The sequence below is a fragment of the Drosophila ananassae genome (assembly GCF_017639315.1).
Source record: "Drosophila ananassae strain 14024-0371.13 chromosome 4 unlocalized genomic scaffold, ASM1763931v2 tig00000061, whole genome shotgun sequence".
NCBI lineage: Eukaryota > Metazoa > Arthropoda > Insecta > Diptera > Drosophilidae > Drosophila > Drosophila ananassae.
Genome location: NW_025319038.1, coordinates 4,177,260 through 4,199,789, shown reverse-complemented (window position 1 = coordinate 4,199,789; position 22,530 = coordinate 4,177,260). Strand labels below are relative to the sequence as shown.

The following is a 22,530-nucleotide window of genomic DNA, read 5'->3' as shown; positions in this document are numbered from 1 at the left end:
AATGTATATTATTGCTTATTCCAGTGATGGATTTGACGTTGTCCGTGATTGGAAGGATATATTATCAGGAGGGGAAAAACAACGAATGGCTGTTGCTCGCCTTTTCTATCATAAGTAAAATTATATTTTATTTATATTCTATTTATTTACATTCTATTTATATAATATTTTAATTATTATTTTACAATTAAATAATTTATTTAGGCCACGATATGCCCTTCTTGATGAATGCACAAGTGCAGTATCAATTGACGTTGAGAGTTCAATATATGAAATTGCCAAAGACATGGGAATTACTCTATTAACAATTACACATAGGCCGACGTTATGGTAAGAAAAATAACGTGTTGTAGAATTTTTTTTTATTAAATTTGTTCTTTAATAGGAAATATCATACTCATATTCTTGAATTCGATGGTTTAGGAAACTGGTGTTTCAGAAGAATGGATGAGAACGAGCAGCAAAACGAAAAGTTCCTTCAATGATTCACTGAATATGCTTCATTTTACCTTAAGCAAGCATAAAAATTTTTATATTTTTATTTGGTCTATTAATCATATGGTATTACATACCAAATATTTTTGTGATTTTCTGTCAACTGAATATTTGAATTGATATTTTTGTAATAAACGTACTTTTTCATAAAAACTTTCATAAAAGCTTCTCCCATTCTCCACACTATATTCTTTTTGTTTTATTTTGTTTAAACTATGTTCTTCGATTGAATATTCTCTAGACCTTAAGATAATAAAAATTAATTTTAATCTATTAATTAATTATATTAGTTAACTGGTACAAAATCGCTTGTTTCCCTATAAAGATAGCTTAGCTGGATAGTCTAGTCAATTTCCTTCTTTGCGGGTGTTAGATGGATGGGGATGAATGTTTGAGTTGTTTGAATGTTTTGAGGATGAATGTTTTGAGCCGTAGATCTAGATCGATGTTAAATACGGATCAGAGTTGTAAATTAGAACCCTGTCCAAACAAGGACTTACTAGCACATTACTAGTTTACTAGTTACTAGTTTTTATTGATGTCTTTTCTAAATGGGTGAAACTAGTCCCTTTGAAAAAAGCCACCTCGGCGACCCAGATGCGGGCCTTCCGCGAAAGGATTCTAGGTCACTTTGGTTTAAAGTTTTCCGCAACCTCGTGAAATCCGACCCTACTTTCCACGATAAAACTGTAGAGAGCGAGCCAATCGGACCATTAAAACCATGATAGCCCAGTGCGTCGGCAATCAACAAAACACATTGGATACCGATCAACTCCAGCGTATCTGAGCCGACCGGACACAGCACCGCCTTCGTCCTAAAAGGTTACGAGCTACGGACTACGCACACACAGCGGGACCGCAGCTGACGCCAACCAAACATTCCAAACAGATACGGTATATCTATCAGACGATCCACGATACATGTAGCCAACCAGGAGCAAGGACGACGGTAAAACCGTGCGGAGAAGGATACCTTAAGATCCTTTGTTCTTGTATTCCATGACCATCTATCCAAGGCCTCCGAGGTGTACGACCCAGCAAGCCCCAAAATTCGAAGGCCCATTTAAAAATAGACGAAAACCCAGAAGACAACGAAGATGTCACCGAAAATGAGACATTTAAAGCTAACCATAACCTTACCCGTAACATAATTAACCCTTGATTTACTCACAATCAATGACCGAGTAGTACTAATCTTGAAAATTGATAAAAGACCTAAGTTAATTGTGGGCCCAGCAGCCACCAACAAAACCATTTAAAAACAAGAATGAAAAGCTAACTTCGGACGGTGTCGAAGCTGATGTACCCTTGCAGTTAAAGTTGTGCCATTTCCTATCGTTCAGTTATATGGCAGCAATAGGACATTGTCGGATGACAAAAGAAGGATGTGGTCAAAATTTCAGCTCGATAGCTTTAAAACTGAAAGACTAGTTTGCGTAGAAAAAGACAGACAGACGGATAGATGGACATGCTCATATCGACTTATAGGGTCGGAGATGTCTCCTTCACTGCGTTGCACACTTTTGATCAAAATTATAATACCTTTTTTTTGGGAGCTTTTTGAAAGCGGTTGCGGTTTTAGGGCTAAATTTAACCCCAACATAAAATATTGAAAATTTTAACTAAAAATCGTCTACTTATTCGGCTGCTATTAGAAACTATAAATAGCAAGACCTAGACGCCAGCCTAGGAACGACTCCGCTCTGAGGCAGCTTACGACGCCGCTCAACCCAACCACACCGTAGCATGGCCACCCCCGCGCCACACCCGAGCCAACGATGGATACCGTACCAAAGCCACGTGACGCCGTGGGGAAAAGATCTCCTCGATATCGGTATGCTTCGGAATACACACCCCCGGGATACAACCTCGACAGCAGCTAGGACGACGGAGGAAACGGAGCTGTGTTCGAGATAGGGGACGGCGTTGAGGATTTCAGGTATGACTACATAACAGGTAGAAAAGCGACGTGGTCTTCGCCTTTAAGTTGGACGAGACGATCCAAATCATGCGGAACAGTAACAGTGGATTATATTCTCAATTGCTTATTTCCAAATGTCCGATCACAAGAAAATCTTTCTATCTATACATGTTAGCGTGCAATGAGTTAATAAAATTTAAATAGATTCAACATTTTCATGTAAATTTCTTATAAGAACTCACTTAAAAAATAACTTTGGGTACTGTTTTTGTACTTTTATTCTTTATTGGTACTGCTACTAGATAGAACCTGTTTGATATTAGTCAAGTCCCAGTTAAAATTACCTTGATCATTGCCATTATTACTATATTCATTGCCTTGATAAGATAAGGATAGTGGACCGATCGTATTACACTGTCAAAAGCAATTTCTGCGGTTTGGTTATTGTTAATGTGGTCTTGATAGGTTTAGTCCTTTTCTGACTTAAGCTTTTCTTTCTCAAGCTAAACTAAGCATACTACTTAAAAAATGCCTAACCAGTAAGCTGTTACGGATAACCTAGAGCTGATGCTAGTCCTGACTGAGCGTTGCACGCATTTGTAATTCGGCTCTGTCTCGTCGGCAAGTGTAGTGGTGTGCGATGAGCTGCAGTCTTGGGGTGCTCTTAGAATCCTAAATATTCGAAATATGCGTGTGATATAAGTTAGCCATTCTGGCCGGAAAAAAGAGATAAGCTCAACACAGTAAAATTGAAAGGCGTTAAGAGACAGATAAAGAATCAAAAAAAAGAAACAATCTTACATCCTTGCACAATTAGTAATTTGATCCAATCAATATGCATCACCATGTTGCAATATACAAACCCACTAACCTATTAGCAATAAGCACAAAACAATATCCAACCTAATAAGCCAGCACTAGTAGACGGCGCCAGAAGCAGAAATTAGCACTATCATCGGGAAGAATGACCGACTGACCGATGAAAGCAAAAACCAGCTAGCTAAGCCGAAATGCATGTACAAGCAGTACATGAACAAACAATCTGAGTCAGCAGACTCAAAGGTGGGAGACCCTGGCATTAACATTAGTTTTAGCACGTCCAGATTTCCTTAGATTTAATTATGTATAATTTAGCATCTTATGTAAGAATTGTTCTTCTAAAATAAAGATAGTTTCGAAATCAGAGTGAATCGTCTCGTTACTCAGTGTCTGAACTACGGCACTTAAAATCAACCTACTCGAGTGATCCTGTATAAAACGGTTCACAAGTGGGACTCTCTGAAGGCTATCTACTTCGCGTGGCTCCAGTGTAAGCGGACCACTAGTAGAACTTTCATCATCGAATCTACTTCGAGTGGCTCCTGTGTAAACGGACCACAAGTAGGACCGGCCGATAAGGAATCAGCCGAACCACCATACCATCTGTACTAGAGGAAAACCAGCCAAGGACTTCAAGTACCCCACATCCACTCCAGCCTGATCACAGCAAGCATCTGGTCAACCCGATCAGTCCCTTGCAGAATCCAGGTACCTTTATTCAGTACCTTTATATGATCTTTTGACTGCGACTCCGGCATCTACGGGTTTGCCCGCGAGTTCAAATTCGACGTAGTGGCCGCATAACGCTCTACGAACGAACATATACAAACTACCTTAAGAAATACGTGGGTAAAAATTGTGGTTTGGTTTTCAAGGGTTTTCTTATCCATACATGTCAATTTTATAGGTCAGGGGTATATCGAGAAATCGTTTTAATAAACTCGAACTGAACATTTCATTAAGTATAGCAAGTTAACAGTGTTTATCAATAATTGATTCACAATAATTTTTCAAGCTGAATTTCAAAAGAGAACAAAGATTATTAATATAGGAATTTAACTTTAACTTCAGATCGTGTTTACTTTAAATGAATATCATTGTGTTTGTTGTTAAAATATCAAATGGTATTAAGATACCTTCCATATAAACGCATATAAAAGTAGCTTCATTGTTGAGCTAACACTCACCAAAACATTATTTAGCGTTATAATCGCTCACCTGCTGATCCACCGATAAAAGCGCTTCCATGAGTGACGCAGCTAAAAACTTAGGTATAGGGGAAGAGCACAAAAACATATCTTAATGTTATCTTGCTTATCGTTACTACTGAATTAAAAAAAAAAGTCTCTTCTACGTTAATTCTTCTACTTCTCTTCTACGTTGTAGGTTAGTTCTCTTGTTGGTAAATTCTCATGTTAAGCTCTTCTCTTAATGATTCATTGACATTTACGCGATCTTATAATATAATTTCTTCTCTTATTATTCTGCATGAGAGCTTTTCCTTTTACTGGACCTTTCAAGAATTTTACCTTCTACATACTTCTTAACAGATACGTTGGGTTTTTTACAACAGAATTAAGGTAACATTTAATTACATTCTCAGTTCATACTTCTTGGTATTCAAAATAAATTCAGTTAATAGTTAATTTTTCATTTTTTTTTTTTTTTGTTTTTTTTCTAACTCGAGACAATTCAAGTGAGTCTTCTCGACTGAATGCTACTCCTCTATCCTGCAAAACCTCAAGCGACCTTAACAAAGCATAATTACCACCTAATGTTACCATATGTTGGCCAAATACTATATAATAGGCCGACCAATTTCCGAATGCGTGGCTGACCTTAAAGCACAGCAAATAGCTGGCATAAACATAAGATCGATTTGCCGTATTAATGATCGGTTAACGCGATCTTGTGGCGAATGGATAGCAGTCAGCTTGTGAGTAATCCTATGTTCCCTCAGAAGCTTTTGAAATTGTTCTGATCTGCACTGTGAACCAATATCAGATACATCTGTTTCTGGAACCCCACAAAGGTGAAACAACTCTTCTTTCCGGTACTTCATCACGACTGCTTCTTCCAGTTTCTTAACGACTTTGAAAAATACAAATTTTGAAAAGTGGTCTAAGACTATAAAGATACCTATATTCCCACTCCTTGAAAAAGGATATAGACCCAGGAAATCAATATAAATCCGTTAAAAGAATCTTTCAGACTCTGGAGCCTTACCCATCGGAGGTCTTAAAGGAATGTTGGGTGCCTTAGAGGTCTTACAAGCTACCTTCACACCCGCCAATATACGCCTTAACGTCTTCCACCAAGCCGGGCCATTAATAATAGCGTCTTACTCGCTCAAGCGTGTTACTCGCTCAAGCGTCTTGTGAACTCCGCCGTGAGATGCAAGCGGATGAACATGCGCATTCTTGAAAACATCACGTACCAGTTGTACGGGTACCCACAGCTTCCAAATGTATACGTCGTGGAGTGGCTCACCTGTTGCATGTTCTGCGCACCTATATACTAATCCGTCCACAACTTTTACGTCAGGGAATTTCGCACCATTGGCTTTAAGACTGTCTATCAGACTCATATACTCGGGACTTCTAAAATATTCAGAGGCGGTATCTATTAACAACCCATGAGAGGCATCTATGCTTACAAATTCGTCCTCATTTACTTTCGACAGTGCATCCGGAACGACATTCAGCGACCCTTTACGATGCTCAATGGTAAACCTAAACGACTGTAACTTGAGGGCCCATCTCGCGATGAGCGATGCATGATCGGTTCCGATAGTAAAGTCGTGGCCTTCTACGTAAGGACGAAAGCGTTTAACACTTATTATTGCCGCAAGACACTCCTGTTATGTTACAGAGTAATTTCGCTGGGCTTTGTTAAGCTTTTTAGACACATAAGCGATATGGTACTCGTCTCCATCCTTTGTCTTTTGGACCAAAACGCCTCCTATGCTTAGTCGTTCCAACCGCTGTCTTAAGTATGGCTACACGGTTCACTCCGTCACGCCCAAGGACCAGCACCAGCTAGATTCTCATCCTTCATCATGACTATGTCCCCAACAGAAATTACAGGGCCAGGGGTGCGCCATTTGGAACGCTGCTGCAACAGCGTGAGATACTCCTCCTTCCAACGGGCCCAGAAAACTTGCTGCAAGAAGGAGACTCTCTGCCACCCATCCAGACGATTGAAGTTTAGGGCAGTAAAGTCCGGTTCGATGAGCGTTGAAGGCGGTCCGCCATTTAGAAAATGAGCCGGAGTTAGAGTATCTAGGTCCGCACGATTTTCTGAAATGGACTCAAGGAGTCTAGAATTAATGATTGAGGCAATGCGGCACAACAAAGTCCTCAATTTCGCCGTCTTAATTCTGCTTCCGACAGACCGCCAAAATGGGGAGACCACTCGATAGACTCCGACAGGCAAAAATCGAGCAGGGAAGCCTGGTGATCCTGGCTGAGGAATCTTCGCTTCAACTCTGTTGAGCTATCAGCGTTTTGATAGCGGCCGAATTAATAGACCAGGTTCAATTTTACAAATCAATTTATTATGGGTCAATTTAACCCCAAAACAAATTCCGCGACCGGTCCAAAACAATGCCGAATTACAAGTCATAAAAACCTAAGAGCTTGCGCAGAAGCTCAACCAAAGCTCCCCAAAGCGCATACGCTACAAATAACAATAAAGCGCATGCGAAACTGGGAGACAAAACAGAGACGAAAACATGCTGATAACAACAGCTGCAGCTTAGCATTTTATGATTATTTTAAATGCACCTTTTGGTGGCTGCTTGGCCCAACATCCTCCCCCCATTGAAGGGTGGGCCTTCAATAACACTGTTGGAAGGGGCAGCAGTCACATCATTCCAGTGGGTATTCCTTGGGTTGTCTTTCCTAGCATAGAGCGACGACACATCCCGTGATAGTTCACCGCGTCCAGAAATCACCCAGCCAAATCGCGTATTCTGGGCCATGGGAAGCCCGTGACCTAATTGGATTTGACCAGCCGACAATAGGTCAAAGAATAAGCTGGCTCCAATCAACAGGTCCACTCGCTGCGTTTTGTAGAAGTTAGGGTCAGCTAGATCCAAATTGCCAGGAATCTTCCAGTGCGAAGCATCTATGTCCTGGCTAGGTTGATAGTCCGTTATATGTGAAGCTACAACAGCCTCAATTTCCACTGAGTACGTGCTAAGGCGGGACTTCAAGCACACATTGACGGATGCTCCATCCGTATCAAACCCAGCGCCGCCGAAACCTGCCACCGTAGTGGAGCATTTGGAACGGCCAAGCTGAAGTTCATTCGCCAGCCGCGACGAGATGAGGTGCACTTGTGAGCCGGAATCCAATAAAACTCGGCAAGGCAAGAAGGCTCCAGATCGACCACGAACGAGTACATTGGCTGTTGGCAGGAGCACTAGCTCAGCATTGCGATCCTTGTTCATAACAGGGTTGATTGAGCGGGATGGGTGCGCAACAGTAACGGCACCGATGGGACGGGAGACTCGTGCGGGTGAAATCTGCCCGCGAGGGTGCAACAAAATATTATGACGGTGATTGCACGTCGAGCAGCGGGAAGCTGAGCATCCACGAGCGAGATGGCCATCCTCCAGACAAACAAAACATCGAGCCAGACGCCGCACTTCGTCGTACCGTTCCTCAATTGTCAAAGCACTAAATTTTGAACAAGAAGGAAGCTCGTGCTCCGAAATGCCACACAGGGCGCATAGAGCAGGACGGGCGTTAATAACCATGCACGAAGATCGGTTATTCCAAGATCTACCTCGGCCCACTTGGTTAGCTGGGGGAGACGCCGCCAAAGAAAACTCGACGCATTCAAGAGTCCGGCACCTTTGCTCCAAGAATCGTGCCATGGACTCCCAAGACGGAATGCTGTCGTTGCTTCCGGCGAGAGTGTCTTCCCACTTGGCCCTTGTGGCTGGATCCAACTTCTGCAGGATAATCTGGATAAGCAAACATCCTTGGATCTCGGCAGCTGATCCGGAACTCATAAGAGCCCGCATATGCCCATTGAACCGATCCGATAGCTCCCGCAAAGTAGTAACAGATCCTGGCTCGACCACACGAAGCTGCAGGATCTCATTAATGTGAGACTGAAATATTAAACGCCGATTACTAAAACGATTGCGCAATAGGTCAAGGGCCACATCGTAGTTCGCGTCATTAATTTCCAGAGCTCTCACCGTATCCAAGGCTGACTCGCGCAGGCATGAAATGAGCCACCGGAGCTTTTCCATTTTCGTTAGGTGAGGATGGCTGTCGATCGTGGTCTTAAAAAGGGCGCAGAAATCCGGCCACTCGGCATAGCCGCCGCTGAATGTTGGCATCGGCAACGGTGGCAAGGAGGGGGCTTGCTTGTTTGGCATTGGCGATACACTGGCACCGTCGAGAAGTGTGGAGTGGGCAGCGATTCTAATGGAGCGCTTGGCAACCTCCAACTGAATTTCCACTTCCACATCAGTCGCCAGCTGCGAGAATCTCCAATACAGATCACTCCCGATCTCGCTAAAATTAAGCTCCTCCAACTCTTCTTGAAGCGCGGTGAACCGCTCACGCAAACGCTTCTCCACCGACTCCAGCGCCATAATGGAAGAATCCTCAGTCCGCGCCGCAGCCTTCACCTTATGATGCAGCGCCTCCATTTCTTGGCAGGCCACCTCTGCTCTTCTCCGCAGCATCCTTTCCCGGTTTGCGGCAGCAGCTCCAATAATCTCAGATCCAGACTCCATTCTTCAATTAAAATGCAACTTGTAGCAACAACAACAAGGGCGTTTTCTTGGCACTTTTAATGCTGATAACAATAATAAACCGGGATGAAATCACGTCGGGGTCACAAATGTTGAGCTATCAGCGTTTTGATAGCGGCCGAATTAATAGACCAGGTTCAATTTTACAAATCAATTTATTATGGGTCAATTTAACCCCAAAACAAATTCCGCGACCGGTCCAAAACAATGCCGAATTACAAGTCATAAAAACCTAAGAGCTTGCGCAGAAGCTCAACCAAAGCTCCCCAAAGCGCATACGCTACAAATAACAATAAAGCGCATGCGAAACTGGGAGACAAAACAGAGACGAAAACATGCTGATAACAACAGCTGCAGCTTAGCATTTTATGATTATTTTAAATGCACCTTTTGGTGGCTGCTTGGCCCAACAAACTCCATATGCTCATTCTTGGCACCCACAAAAATCTGTCTGGGTTTACGTCGCGTACAAATAAACCGTGGGAGGGCGTTTAGAAACGAAGCGGTGGAAAGGTCCTTGACTAACTCCAAATGGATTGCCTTCGTACTGAAGCAGATGAATACGCTCACTTAACATTTAATAAGGCCCTTATTCCGAGTCTTTGCCTTGTAGAAAAAAGGTCCGCAAAAATCCACACCTGCGACATCAAAACTTTGGAATCCTTCAACTCTCGCGGTCGGAAGATCACCCATGACATGGCTCCAGTAGCCGAGGCTTTGCGCGAAAACAGCGAATGCATTTGTTCAAAACCCTTGAAACGGTCTTTCTCCCCCCAATGGGCCAGTATTGAGAACGAATTATCGCAATTAGTGCCCGAGGGCCAGAGTGCAAGTTCATCTCGTGAAAGTGAGTCACTATAGCCGAAGTGACGGGATGGCCTCTGGGAAGAATGATCGGATGACGTCCATCAAAATCCAGCGCAGAGTTCCGCAATCGCCCGTCAACACCAAGCAAATCAGCATCATCTACAAAAGGAGCAAGCGAGGCAAGCGGGCTTGAGGGCGGAACCAATCTGCGCGATTTTAGTAAGTTTATCTCTTTCTTAAACTCGGTAAGCTGGACGACGCGCCACAGCAGATGGGTTCCTCCTTTGAGATCCTGGACAGAAATCCCTTCGTGACGGATGCGGCGGAAAAATTAGTAAATGCAGGCTAACACTCTCTGTAGGGAGAGAAACGAGTTGGGAAACTTTCACAATGCTACGATATCCCTAGGTGGAGCCGTAGCCAATAAAGTCCTGTCGCGAAGTTCGATGGTTTCGGCCACAATAGCGATGGGCCAATCATCTTTGGAACCACGAAGAAATGGAGGGCTTTGGGACCAAAGCTGGGAGTTTAATAGCCCAGCGGGAAGAGAACCTCTATACAGTAGATCGGCTGGGTTAAAAGCAGTAGGAACATAACGCCATTTTATTGCCTTGGTGAGCTCATGTATGGAAGAGACCCGATTAGAAACAAACAAGTTAAAGCGAGCAGGTTCATCTTGAATTCAAGAAAGGGCAACCGAGGAGTCACACCAACAATTATAATCTCCCTTATCTGTTTCAAGATCAGCAACTTCAGCCATCAGTCTTGATAGTAACTCAGCTCCAGATAGTTCTAGCTTCGGTATTGTCTGAGTTTTAATAAGTGCCACTTGACTCTTTGAGCATAACAGCCGACAATCAGACCCTGACAATACATATAAGCAAGCTCCATACGCATCCAAGCTAGCGTCGCAGAATCCGTGGACCTCCAGCCTTTCTTGGCAGGGAATGACTAAACGAGGAAATTTAATTCGCTGAGTTTGGTCATAACTGGAACAGAATTCCAACCACTCCAAGTGGTTGGTTTGGCGGTGGGCTAAAGAGCTTCAAAGGAAAACAGCAGTAGGTCAGCAGAAGGATCCCATGCTAATCCAAGAGTCTTTGTGAATGGACTGCCATCGTCAAATTTTAAGTATGACTCTATATCACCTTCGGGTACGCCTTCCAAAACCTCTGGGAGGTTGGAGCACCATTTCCTTAATTGAAACTGACCCTTGTTCAACAAGCTCGATGTCTGAGCAATTATCTCAATCGCTTCAGTCTTCGTTGGGGCACCAGATACGAGGTCGTCCACATAAAAATCCTGGAGGGCAACACGAGAGCCAACAGGAAAACCGGCACCTTCATCCTTAGCCAGCTGGTGCATTGAGGGAACAGATAGAAAAGACGCAGGTTTTGTTCCGGTGTATGTCACGGTATCGAGCTTAAAAACCTTCACGTCAACATGGAAAGAATCTCTCCAGAGAATGCACTGCAGCAAACTATTATTCGGAAAGTCCTTTACGCAATAGTACATCTTGCAAATGTCTCCAGTCCAAGCAACAAGGTGAGACCGAAACTGAAGCAAAGTATGAAAAAGCTTCGGTTGAATCGCGGGGCCGGACATCAGGACATCATTGAGGGAATAACCAGAGGATGTAGCAGCCGAACCATCGAACACAACTCGTAGCTTAGTGGTGGAACTGTCTTCCTTCAGGACGCAGTGATGGGGAAGGAAATACTGACACTTACCTCGCAATTCCAGCGAAACCAGAGACATGTGACCCAGATCTAAGTATTCCTTTATGAAAGACTTATATTGGGTCCTTAAATTCGGATGACGATCCAGCTTGCGCTCAAGTGAATGGAACCGCCGCAAAGCCTGTGCGTAGGATTCCCCTAACAGCTCCACACTGTGCTTCATTGGAAGGCGAACTGAATAAGTGACGAAGTGGCCCCCGCAATCGAGCTCCTCCTTAGTAGCATGAACGATAGGCGCGGTGCAGGCATTCAATTCCCAGAATTGGTGGAGAAGATAATCGAGGCGATCGTCAAAAGGGTTTGCGGAGTCAGCAGGAATCATCTTACATGAGGCGCCCAAACGTGGTTTTCCTGGGGTGCCACCTCCTCCAGAAACTACCCATCCAAAACGTGTCTTCTGCACCAGAGGCAGACCGTGTCCTAGCTGGATTTGCCCAACTGAGAGCAGATCAAAAAACAGGCTAGCTCCAATCAGCAGATCCACACGCTGAGGGTCCAGCTTTTGGAAGATGAGATGGGTGAGGAGGCATCCCGACGTCCCGGAACTCATAGGGCCCGTATACGTCCATTGAATCGGTCGGCTAACTCCCGAAGAGTAGCAACGGATCCCGGCTCAACCACCCTTAGCGGCACGATCTCGTTGATGTGAGCCTGGAAGATTAACCGTCGGTTGCTGAAACGGTTGCGCAAAAGGTCAAGGGCAACATCATAGTTAGCGTCGGTAAGCTCAAGCGCCCTCACAGTCTCCAGGGCTGAGTCCCGCAGACAGGAAATGAGCCACATGAGCTTCTCCATCTTGGTCAAGTGCGGGTGACTGTCAATGGTTGTCCTAAATAGCCGGCGCTAAATGTTGGCATTGGCAACGGGGGCAATGACGGAGTAGGCCTGTATGGAGCGGTTGAAATCCCAGTACCACTGGTAGTCTATGGTATATGGTCTATGGTAAATGTGCTGGTAATCGTTGGCTTGGTGGACCATAATTGGCTGGTTACGTTGTCCAATCATATTTAATTGCTTGATTCTTTCTGACAAATCAGTTTTATATGCCGACAATAGGGAGTTGATGAAGGTCGCGTGTTTTTGCCACAAAATTGTAGAACCAAGTTAAACTTATATGGGTAGGTCCTCCAATACTTGGCATTGACCTAAAATTATACAAAATACTTTGGCATTATAATTGCCAGACTTCCATTTCTTAGTAAACTTAGACGCATCTGGCTTCTCAGCATATCAGCAAGTTTGGTAAACGATGACGACCTCTCGGATGAAGAGGAGGCTGAAATTACGATGGTGGAAGGGACTCTTGCAGATGTCCCTACGGATTCTGCAAATAAACCGCCACCATTGTAAAGCAACCTCAGATGCGCTATTGCACCATCTGGCTGAAAATGGAGTCTCTGACCCTACAAAGTATATATACTCTTGATCAGTATAACCTCCTGATCACATCACAACAGAAAGAATCTGAATTACAGAAACAACAGAATCTTAAGTAAATCACAACCTTTTATCTTTAAAAACAACAAAAGTTGTATTATTACCATAACTATTGTGTTTTCTAAGTTAAAATGATGGGACTTGGTACAGATTTCACTTTGGGAAACCTAATCCGCCAAATTTTCGCCAAATATATTTGACCATTTTGGGTTTTTCCATAACGCACAAAGCTAGCCGGTGCCACCAATGTAGTCAATGAAGTTACTTTTTCTTTCCTTTCTTCGTGTATTGCACTGCGCTAAGGTGTCCACTTAAATTTTTTGTTCTAAACACTGAATCATTATTTACAAGCAGTGCTTGGCACAGCCCCGACTCGCTTTCAGAAATTTTGTCTACCCAGCATTTGACGGTACCATTACAGTATAAGTCAATTCAAGTATTCGGTATTTATTAATCGTTTATGTGTGATTCTGCTATTTTGTTTGTATGAAAACCTAACGTTATGGTAACTATCTAAGAATGCATTTTAGAAAAGGAACTAAAAAATAATATTGGGAGCTGCCCAATAAAATTGGGAAAAATACAATTGGAAGTATGAAAGTAAGAAAAATAATAATAAAAAAAAAGTCCTCAATCGAAAAATTGGTTGCTCCGACGTTGTCTATGTGTCTTTGTATTTTTTTTTTGTCATGCATAACTCAAGCCCAAAATTATTAGTAACTACATTTTATTATTCCCAGGTGGAGATGCAGCAGCTACGACATGCATACAACCGACTTATAAGTCAAATGAATAATATATATAGTCAAAGACTTTGGTTTATAATGCTTGAACAATTTTTCATGAAGTACGTTTGGTCTGGTACTGGAATGGTTATGGTGTCGCTTCCAATTTTGACAGGCAATGATAGTAAAACTTTGACAGGTCATGATTCTGGAAATAAGGAATCACACGTCAGTGAACGCACTCAATATTAACAACAGCCAGAAATTTACTTATTTCTGCGGCGGACGCTATTGAGAGATTAATGTCCTCTTATAAAGAGATAGTGGCTCTTGCTGGTTACACTTCCCGGGTTGCTGGTATGATGGATGTGTTTAGGGAAACCGCACAAGGAGTTTATTGCAAAGCAACTGTGGCAAACAATGATGATAAGAATGCATTTATTGAGTTTCGTAATGGGAAACCAATTGCAAAGGGTCGAATAGTTTATACAAATGATCCAAAAAATATGTCAATTACCCTAAGAGAAGTCCCAGTAGTGACACCTAACTGTGATATAGTTGTACCCAACCTGACATTATGTATACAGCCTGGTGTGCATTTGTTAATAACTGGCCCAAATGGATGCGGAAAGTCAAGTTTATTCCGAATATTAAGTGGACTTTGGCCAATATATGCAGGCGAATTACACATGCCTCGGCCAGAGGAAGATGTCCCCTGCATGTTTTACATTCCACAACGACCATATATGTCAATTGGAAGTTTATGCGACCAAATAATATATCCTGATACACGGGATGATATGAATCGTAAAAAAATAACTGTTAAAGAGCTAAATAATATTTTGAAAATGGTTAGCCTTGAACACATTGTCCAACGGTGAGGAATATGAGCTGCCGTGTGAGTGTTTTTATAAATGTATATTATTGCTTATTCCAGTGATGGATTTGACGTTGTCCGTGATTGGAAGGATATATTATCAGGAGGGGAAAAACAACGAATGGCTGTTGCTCGCCTTTTCTATCATAAGTAAAATTATATTTTATTTATATTCTATTTATTTACATTCTATTTATATAATATTTTAATTAGTATTTTACAATTAAATAATTTATTTAGGCCACGATATGCCCTTCTTGATGAATGCACAAGTGCAGTATCAATTGACGTTGAGAGTTCAATATATGAAATTGCCAAAGACATGGGAATTACTCTATTAACAATTACACATAGGCCGACGTTATGGTAAGAAAAATAACGTGTTGTAGAATTTTTCTTTATTAAATTTGTTCTTTAATAGGAAATATCATACTCATATTCTTGAATTCGATGGTTTAGGAAACTGGTGTTTCAGAAGAATGGATGAGAACGAGCAGCAAAACGAAAAGTTCCTTCAATAATTCACTGAATATGCTTCATTTTACCTTAAGCAGGCATAAAAATTTTTATATTTTTATTTGGTCTATTAATCATATATTTTTGTGATTTTCTGTCAACTGAATATTTGAATTGATATTTTTGTAATAAACGTACTTTTTCATAAAAACTTTCATAAAAGCTTCTCCCATTCTCCACACTATATTCTTTTTGTTTTATTTTGTTTAAACTATGTTCTTCGATTGAATATTCTCTAGACCTTAAGATAATAAAAATTAATTTTAATCTATTAATTAATTATATTAGTTAACTGGTACAAAATCGCTTGTTTCCCTATAAAGATAGCTTAGCTGGATAGTCTAGTCAATTTCCTTCTTTGCGGGTGTTAGATGGATGGGGATGAATGTTTGAGTTGCGGATGTAGCAGGGGTCTCCAGTTGTTGTTTTCAGGATCTTTGATTGTACATGTTGAATAATTTCTATGTTGTTGCAGCTTGAATTTCTTCAGAGTTTTGAGCCATAGATCTAGATCGATGTTAAATACGGATCAGAGTTGTAAATTAGAACCCTGTCCAAACAAGGACTTACTAGCACATTACTAGTTTACTAGTTACTAGTTTTTATTGATGTCTTTTCTAAATGGGTGAAACTAGTCCCTTTGAAAAAAGCCACCTCGGCCACCCAGATGCGGGCCTTCCGCGAAAGGATTCTAGGTCACTTTGGTTTAAAGTGTTCCGCAACCTCGTGAAATCCGACCCTACTTTCCACGATAAAACTGTAGAGAGCGAGCCAATCGGACCATTAAAACCATGATAGCCCAGTGCGTCGGCAATCAACAAAACACATTGGATACCGATCAACTCCAGCGTATCTGAGACGACCGGACACAGCACCGCCTTCGTCCTAAAAGGTTACGAGCTACGGACTACGCACACACAGCGGGACCACAGCTGACGCCAACCAAACATTCCAAACAGATACGGTATATCTATCAGACGATCCACGATACATGTAGCCAACCAGGAGCAAGGACGACGGTAAAACCGTGCGGAGAAGGATACCTTAAGATCCTTTGTTCTTGTATTCCATGACCATCTATCCAAGGCCTCCGAGGTGTACGACCCAGCAAGCCCCAAAATTCGAAGGCCCATTTAAAAATAGACGAAAACCCAGAAGACAACGAAGATGTCACCGAAAATGAGACATTTAAAGCTAACCATAACCTTACCCGTAACATAATTAACCCTTGATTTACTCACAATCAATGACCGAGTAGTACTAATCTTGAAAATTGATAAAAGACCTAAGTTAATTGTGGGCCCAGCAGCCACCAACAAAACCATTTAAAAACAAGAATGAAAAGCTAACTTCGGACGGTGTCGAAGCTGATGTACCCTTGCAGTTAAAGTTGTGCCATTTCCTATCGTTCAGTTATATGGCAGCAATAGGACATTGTCGGATGACAAAAGAAGGATGTGGTCAAAGTTTCAGCTCGATAGCTTTAAAACTGAAAGACTAGTTTGCGTAGAAAAAGACAGACAGACGGATAGATGGACATGCTCATATCGACTTATAGGGTCGGAGATGTCTCCTTCACTGCGTTGCACACTTTTGATCAAAATTATAATACCTTTTTTTTTGGGAGCTTTTTGAAAGCGGTTGCGGTTTTAGGGTTAAATTTAACCCCAACATAAAATATTGAAAATTTTAACTAAAACTCGTCTACTTATTCGGCTGCTATTAGAAACTATAAATAGCAAGACCTAGACGCCAGCCTAGGAACGACTCCGCTCTGAGGCAGCTTACGACGCCGCTCAACCCAACCACACCGTAGCATGGCCACCCCCGCGCCACACCCGAGCCAACGATGGATACCGTACCAAAGCCACGTGACGCCGTGGGGAAAAGATCTCCTCGATATCGGTATGCTTCGGAATACACACCCCCGGGATACAACCTCGACAGCAGCTAGGACGACGGAGGAAACGGAGCTGTGTTCGAGATAGGGGACGGCGTTGAGTATTTCAGGTATGACTACATAACAGGTAGAAAAGCGACGTGGTCTTCGCCTTTAAGTTGGACGAGACGATCCAAATCATGCGGAACAGTAACAGTGGATTATATTCTCAATTGCTTATTTCCAAATGTCCGATCACAAGAAAATCTTTCTATCTATACATGTTAGCGTGCAATGAGTTAATAAAATTTAAATAGATTCAACATTTTCATGTAAATTTCTTATAAGAACTCACTTAAAAAATAACTTTGGGTACTGTTTTTGTACTTTTATTCTTTATTGGTACTGCTACTAGATAGAACCTGTTTGATATTAGTCAAGTCCCAGTTAAAATTACCTTGATCATTGCCATTATTACTATATTCATTGCCTTGATAAGATAAGGATAGTGGACCGATCGTATTACACTGTCAAAAGCAATTTCTGCGGTTTGGTTATTGTTAATGTGGTCTTGATAGGTTTAGTCCTTTTCTGACTTAAGCTTTACTTTCTCAAGCTAAACTAAGCATACTACTTAAAAAATGCCTAACCAGTAAGCTGTTACGGATAACCTAGAGCTGATGCTAGTCCTGACTGAGCGTTGCACGCATTTGTAATTCGGCTCTGTCTCGTCGGCAAGTGTAGTGGTGTGCGATGAGCTGCAGTCTTGGGGTGCTCTTAGAATCCTAAATATTCGAAATATGCGTGTGATATAAGTTAGCCATTCTGGCCGGAAAAAAGAGATAAGCTCAACACAGTAAAATTGAAAGGGGTTAAGAGACAGATAAAGAATCAAAAAAAAGAAACAATCTTACATCCTTGCACAATTAGTAATTTGATCCAATCAATATGCATCACCATGTTGCAATATACAAACCCACTAACCTATTAGCAATAAGCACAAAACAATATCCAACCTAATAAGCCAGCACTAGTAGACGGCGCCAGAAGCAGAAATTAGCACTATCATCGGGAAGAATGACCGACTGACCGATGAAAGCAAAAACCAGCTAGCTAAGCCGAAATGCATGTACAAGCAGTACATGAACAAACAATCTGAGTCAGCAGACTCAAAGGTGGGAGACCCTGGCATTAACATTAGTTTTAGCACGTCCAGATTTCCTTAGATTTAATTATGTATAATTTAGCATCTTATGTAAGAATTGTTCTTCTAAAATAAAGATAGTTTCGAAATCAGAGTGAATCGTCTCGTTACTCAGTGTCTGAACTACGGCACTTAAAATCAACCTACTCGAGTGATCCTGTGTAAAACGGTTCACAAGTGGGACTCTCTGAAGGCTATCTACTTCGCGTGGCTCCAGTGTAAGCGGACCACTAGTAGAACTTTCATCATCGAATCTACTTCGAGTGGCTCCTGTGTAAACGGACCACAAGTAGGACCGGCCGATAAGGAATCAGCCGAACCACCATACCATCTGTACTAGAGGAAAACCAGCCAAGGACTTCAAGTACCCCACATCCACTCCAGCCTGATCACAGCAAGCATCTGGTCAACCCGATCAGTCCCTTGCAGAATCCAGGTACCTTTATTCAGTACCTTTATATGATCTTTTGACTGCGACTCCGGCATCTACGGGTTTGCCCGCGAGTTCAAATTCGACGTAGTGGCCGCATAACGCTCTACGAACGAACATATACAAACTACCTTAAGAAATACGTGGGTAAAAATTGTGGTTTGGTTTTCAAGGGTTTTCTTATCCATACATGTCAATTTTATAGGTCAGGGGTATATCGAGAAATCGTTTTAATAAACTCGAACTGAACATTTCATTAAGTATAGCAAGTTAACAGTGTTTATCAATAATTGATTCACAATAATTTTTCAAGCTGAATTTCAAAAGAGAACAAAGATTATTAATATAGGAATTTAACTTTAACTTCAGATCGTGTTTACTTTAAATGAATATCATTGTGTTTGTTGTTAAAATATCAAATGGTATTAAGATACCTTCCATATAAACGCATATAAAAGTAGCTTCATTGTTGAGCTAACACTCACCAAAACATTATTTAGCGTTATAATCGCTCACCTGCTGATCCACCGATAAAAGCGCTTCCATGAGTGACGCAGCTAAAAACTTAGGTATAGGGGAAGAGCACAAAAACATATCTTAATGTTATCTTGCTTATCGTTACTACTGAATTAAAAAAAAAAAGTCTCTTCTACGTTAATTCTTCTACTTCTCTTCTACGTTGTAGGTTAGTTCTCTTGTTGGTAAATTCTCATGTTAAGCTCTTCTCTTAATGATTCATTGACATTTACGCGATCTTATAATATAATTTCTTCTCTTATTATTCTGCATGAGAGCTTTTCCTTTTACTGGACCTTTCAAGAATTTTACCTTCTACATACTTCTTAACAGATACGTTGGGTTTTTTACAACAGAATTAAGGTAACATTTAATTACATTCTCAGTTCATACTTCTTGGTATTCAAAATAAATTCAGTTAATAGTTAATTTTTCATTTTTTTTTTTTTCTTGTTTTTTTTCTAACTCGAGACAATTCAAGTGAGTCTTCTCGACTGAATGCTACTCCTCTATCCTGCAAAACCTCAAGCGACCTTAACAAAGCATAATTACCACCTAATGTTACCATATGTTGGCCAAATACTATATAATAGGCCGACCAATTTCCGAATGCGTGGCTGACCTTAAAGCACAGCAAATAGCTGGCATAAACATAAGATCGATTTGCCGTATTAATGATCGGTTAACGCGATCTTGTGGCGAATGGATAGCAGTCAGCTTGTGAGTAATCCTATGTTCCCTCAGAAGCTTTTGAAATTGTTCTGATCTGCACTGTGAACCAATATCAGATACATCTGTTTCTGGAACCCCGCAAAGGTGAAACAACTCTTCTTTTCGGTACTTAATCACGACTGCTTCTTCCAGTTTCTTAACGACTTTGACAAATACAAATTTTGAAAAGTGGTCTAAGACTATAAAGATACCTATATTCCCACTCCTTGAAAGAGGATATAGACCCAGGAAATCAATATAAATCCGTTAAAAGAATCTTTCAGACTCTGGAGCCTTACCCATCGGAGGTCTTAAAGGAATGTTGGGTGCCTTAGAGGTCTTACAAGCTACCTTCACACCCGCCAATATACGCCTTAACGTCTCCCACCAAGCCGGGCCATTAATAATAGCGTCTTACTCGCTCAAGCGTGTTACTCGCTCAAGCGTGTTACTCGCTCAAGCGTCTTGTGAACTCCGCCGTGAGATGCAAGCGGATGAACATGCGCATTCTTGAAAACATCACGTACCAGTTGTACGGGTACCCACAGCTTCCAAATGTATACGTCGTGGAGTGGCTCACCTGTTGCATGTTCTGCGCACCTATATACTAATCCGTCCACAACTTTTACGTCAGGGAATTTCGCACCATTGGCTTTAAGACTGTCTATCAGACTCATATACTCGGGACTTCTAAAATATTCAGAGGCGGTATCTATTAACAACCCATGAGAGGCATCTATGCTTACAAATTCGTCCTCATTTACTTTCGACAGTGCATCCGGAACGACATTCAGCGACCCTTTACGATGCTCAATGGTAAACCTAAACGACTGTAACTTGAGGGCCCATCTCGCGATGAGCGATGCATGATCGGTTCCGATAGTAAAGTCGTGGCCTTCTACGTAAGGACGAAAGCGTTTAACACTTATTATTGCCGCAAGACACTCCTGTTATGTTACAGAGTAATTTCGCTGGGCTTTGTTAAGCTTTTCCACTCCTTCCTCCTTTGTCTTTTGGACCAAAACGCCTCCTATGCTTAGTCGTTCCAACCGCTGTCTTAAGTATGGCTACACGGTTCACTCCGTCACGCCCAAGGACCAGCACCAGCTAGATTCTCATCCTTCATCAGGACTATGTCCCCAACAGAAATTACAGGGCCAGGGGTGCGCCATTTGGAACGCTGCTGCAACAGCGTGAGATACTCCTCCTTCCAACGGGCCCAGAAAACTTGCTGCAAGAAGGAGACTCTCTGCCACCCATCCAGACGATTGAAGTTTAGGGCAGTAAAGTCCGGTTCGATGAGCGTTGAAGGCGGTCCGCCATTTAGAAAATGAGCCGGAGTTAGAGTATCTAGGTCCGCACGATTTTCTGAAATGGACTCAAGGGGTCTAGAATTAATGATTGAGGCAATGCGGCACAACAAAGTCCTCAATTTCGCCGTCTTAATTCTGCTTCCGACAGACCGCCAAAATGGGGAGACCACTCGATAGACTCCGTCAGGCAAAAATCGAGCAGGGAAGCCTGGTGATCCTGGCTGAGGAATCTTCGCTTCAAATCCATATGCTCATTCTTGGCACCCACAAAAATCTGTCTGGGTTTACGTCGCGTACAAATAAACCGTGGGAGGGCGTTCAGAAACGAAGCGGTGGAAAGGTCCTTGACTAACTCCAAATGGATTGCCTTCGTACTGAAGCAGATGAATACGCTCACTTAACATTTAATAAGGCCCTTATTCCGAGTCTTTGCCTTGTAGAAAAAAGGTCCGCAAAAATCCACACCTGCGACATCAAAACTTTGGAATCCTTCAACTCTCGCGGTCGGAAGATCACCCATGACATGGCTCCAGTAGCCGAGGCTTTGCGCGAAAACAGCGAATGCATTTGTTCAAAACCCTTGAAACGGTCTTTCTCCCCCCAATGGGCCAGTATTGAGAACGAATTATCGCAATTAATGCCCGAGGGCCAGAGTGCAAGTTCATCTCGTGAAAGTGAGTCACTATAGCCGAAGTGACGGGATGGCCTCTGGGAAGAATGATCGGATGACGTCCATCAAAATCCAGCGCAGAGTTCCGCAATCGCCCGTCAACACCAAGCAAATCAGCATCATCTACAAAAGGAGCAAGCGAGGCAAGCGGGCTTGAGGGCAGAACCAATCTGCGCGATTTTAGTAAGTTTATCTCTTTCTTAAACTCGGTAAGCTGGACGACGCGCCACAGCAGATGGGTTCCTCCTTTGAGATCCTGGACAGAAATCCCTTCGTGACGGATGCGGCGGAAAAATTAGTAAATGCAGGCTAACACTCTCTGTAGGGAGAGAAACGAGTTGGGAAACTTTCACAATGCTACGATATCCCTAGGTGGAGCCGTAGCTAATAAAGTCCTGTCGCGAAGTTCGATGGTTTCGGCCACAATAGCTATGGGCCAATCATCTTTGGAACCACGAAGAAATGGAGGGCTTTGGGACCCAAGCTGGGAGTTTAATAGCCCAGCGGGAAGAGAACCTCTATACAGTAGATCGGCTGGGTTAAAAGCTTGGTGAGCTCATGTATGGAAGAGACCCGATTAGAAACAAACAAGTTAAAGCGAGCAGGTTCATCTTGAATTCAAGAAAGGGCAACCGAGGAGTCACACCAACAATTATAATCTCCCTTATCTGTTTCAAGATCAGCAACTTCAGCCA

The 22,530-nt window shown here is 42.3% G+C and overlaps 2 protein-coding genes across 3 annotated transcripts in view; both read left to right on the top strand.

Moving 5' to 3' along the window:
* Positions 1–648, top strand: part of LOC6506044 (ATP-binding cassette sub-family D member) — a 77,495-nt gene extending 76,847 nt beyond the window's left edge. For both annotated transcript variants that reach the window (XM_044717743.1, XM_001966592.4), the window contains exons 7-9: positions 25–114; positions 205–330; positions 386–648. In XM_044717743.1, the coding sequence (XP_044573678.1) occupies positions 25–114; positions 205–330; positions 386–485 (316 nt within the window). In that variant the 3' untranslated portion in view covers positions 486–648. The remainder of the gene's footprint in view (positions 1–24; positions 115–204; positions 331–385) is intronic.
* Positions 649–13,776: 13,128 nt separating this feature from the next.
* Positions 13,777–15,298, top strand: LOC26515067 (ATP-binding cassette sub-family D member-like). The gene is made up of 4 exons (XM_032455815.2): positions 13,777–14,596; positions 14,657–14,746; positions 14,837–14,962; positions 15,018–15,298. Exons 1-4 carry the CDS (start codon positions 14,022–14,024, stop codon positions 15,115–15,117), a joined length of 891 nt encoding a protein of 296 aa, XP_032311706.1. The 5' UTR covers positions 13,777–14,021; the 3' UTR covers positions 15,118–15,298.
* The last annotated feature ends 7,232 nt before the right edge of the window (positions 15,299–22,530 follow it).

Bases quoted from the DNA above. Each gene is read 5' to 3' on its own strand.
- LOC26515067 (XM_032455815.2), top strand. From the start codon at position 14,022: ATGTCCTCTTATAAAGAGATAGTGGCTCTTGCTGGTTACACTTCCCGG. The intron at 14,597-14,656 runs GTGAGGAATATG...TGCTTATTCCAG, and splicing joins CTTGAACACATTGTCCAACG to TGATGGATTTGACGTTGTCC. The intron at 14,747-14,836 runs GTAAAATTATAT...TAATTTATTTAG, and splicing joins GCTCGCCTTTTCTATCATAA to GCCACGATATGCCCTTCTTG.